The sequence below is a fragment of the Rutidosis leptorrhynchoides genome, chromosome 2 (assembly GCF_046630445.1).
Source record: "Rutidosis leptorrhynchoides isolate AG116_Rl617_1_P2 chromosome 2, CSIRO_AGI_Rlap_v1, whole genome shotgun sequence".
Lineage (NCBI taxonomy): Eukaryota > Viridiplantae > Streptophyta > Magnoliopsida > Asterales > Asteraceae > Rutidosis > Rutidosis leptorrhynchoides.
Genome location: NC_092334.1, coordinates 60049707 through 60051799, shown reverse-complemented (window position 1 = coordinate 60051799; position 2093 = coordinate 60049707). Strand labels below are relative to the sequence as shown.

Here is a 2093-nt window from a genome sequence, read left to right as displayed (position 1 = left end):
ACGCAACCTATCAGCGATTATCAATCAATTCGATACAACAAATTAGAGAGAAATTTGTGTTTTTATTTATTCTTATTGTGTTTCGTGTTTCTTTCCAATCCGAACTTTCGCGATTTCGCCGTTCGGACTGCGAGTGAGTGTTAGACTAGAGATTTGGTTAGGCCTGTTTAGTATAGCCCAGCCCGTTTGTGAGTTTAGGGTTTCTATGGTTTTATGTAATCTTTATAAAAAGTGAATGAATAATACACAATAACCGACGAGATTTCATTCTTCAACAAGGGTTTTACTAGGGTGTGTAATCTATAAATAGTGACTGATGTAATCAATAATAATCACGGGTTTCATTATCTAACACATATTGCCGGAATAGAATTTAGATGGCCGCCCCATGGGTTATAGACGTATAGTGATATATTCACATGCGGGGTTAGGCATCTGTCCAGATGCCAAGTTGTCGTTTAAATAATTTCCACCACTCAATCAAATAAATTATACTTGGTCAACAAATTCATCTGTTTTAAAGTATACTAAATTTACATAAAGATGTAGTAACTGCAACTAGATAACATAATAAAGAAAAGAAAAAAAGTTACAAATTATGATTATAGAACTTTCACTCGTTTAATCCCTCATTTGTTACTTATTACAGAGTATGTTACATATTAAATATTAATTTATATTTATAGGACTCTCTCTGTTTTAATCCCTCATTTGTTACACGCATACTGCAATTATATGATAATGTCAATTATATTTTAATGTCAGTATATTGTAAACGTAAACGATTTTAACTTAGTAATAATACTAATATACTAATATTAAGTGACCAATTGAAATCAAGTAATCGAGGCATAGAGAATTTAAAAAGAATAAATCATTTTTTCCATTAAATTAAATAAAATAATGAATCAAATCAATCGTATATAGTATGTTACATAAATTAATTAACCTATGAACAATAAATAATAAAATAAGAATCAAAGTTATGACTCAGCCAGATCATATTAGAAATTCGTGAATCGCTGTTTCTTGGCTGGATGAGGGCTTTCAACTTCTTGCTCATCAATAAAAGGTTGACTTTTCTTTAAATAGTCAACGTTCAAGCCCAATCGGAATTCTGGGAACGCCGGCAAATTCAAGTCAAAATCACGCGGTTGACTATGCGTAGACGAGCTAGTTTTTCCAGAATTCGTAACCCCACTAGCTGCAGCTCCTGCGCCGGTGATGTTCCCGTCGTAGTGCCGTCGTTTGTGACCACCAAGTGCTTGACCGGTGGGAAATGAACGGTGACAGATAGAACACTCGTGGGCCCTGCCACTAGGTTTCAAAACAGTTGACGCGCTAGCGGTTGTGGTGGCTGACGTGGAGGTTGTTGGGTGGTTGTTATGGTGGTCGTCGGAGGGGTTTTTCCGGTGACTAGCTTTATGCCCACCAAGTGCTTGATAAGATGAAAATTGTTTGTTGCAAACATTACATTTGTGTGACGTCAGTAGTGGTGGTAACGGTGGTGATTGGGTGGTGGCAGTGGTAGTGGTGGTGGTGGTTCCACGTGAGAGTAACATGAGACAAAGAGCCAAGTACTCTTCTTCGGTGGGGTGAGTGGTGACGTCACTATCATCGGTGCTATTTGTGGTGGTGGTGGTGGTGGTGGTTCGTGGTCTTTTTGAACGTTTGCCTTTATTCCAAGAATCTTGAAGTATGGTGGTCGCAGGGTAGTTGAATGATGGTGCCGCCGGCGCCATTGTTGCCGGAGAGTTTAAAGCTTCAAGTGCCATTTGTGTAATATGTTTGTATGTGTTAATGAATTTGTGTGTGAAATGGTAGTCTTGTAAATGAAGTGTTGTAAAGTATTAGTAGTAGTGAATATTGTTTTGGTATAATTGTGAGTGTATGTGTATATGTATATTTATAGGGGGGAAATGTAGTACCAAAACATAGTTGACTAATATATTCAATAGTCATGTTCAATATGATGAGTCCTTACCTTCTAAGTTCTAACTTTAAATATCGTCCATTTGTCACTATAAGAGTGAGTATTCGTTCATACTTGTAAATTTATAGTTTGTTTATACACTCCGTATATGTTAACATTG

The 2093-nt window shown here is 36.6% G+C and overlaps 1 protein-coding gene across 1 annotated transcript; it reads right to left on the bottom strand.

The window, feature by feature from the left end:
• Positions 1 to 856: 856 nt before the first annotated feature.
• LOC139890910 (zinc finger protein ZAT10-like) lies at positions 857 to 1863 on the bottom strand. The gene has a single exon (XM_071873835.1). It carries the CDS (start codon positions 1773 to 1775, stop codon positions 1005 to 1007), a length of 771 nt encoding a protein of 256 aa, XP_071729936.1. The 5' UTR covers positions 1776 to 1863; the 3' UTR covers positions 857 to 1004.
• Between the last annotated feature and the right edge of the window lie 230 nt (positions 1864 to 2093).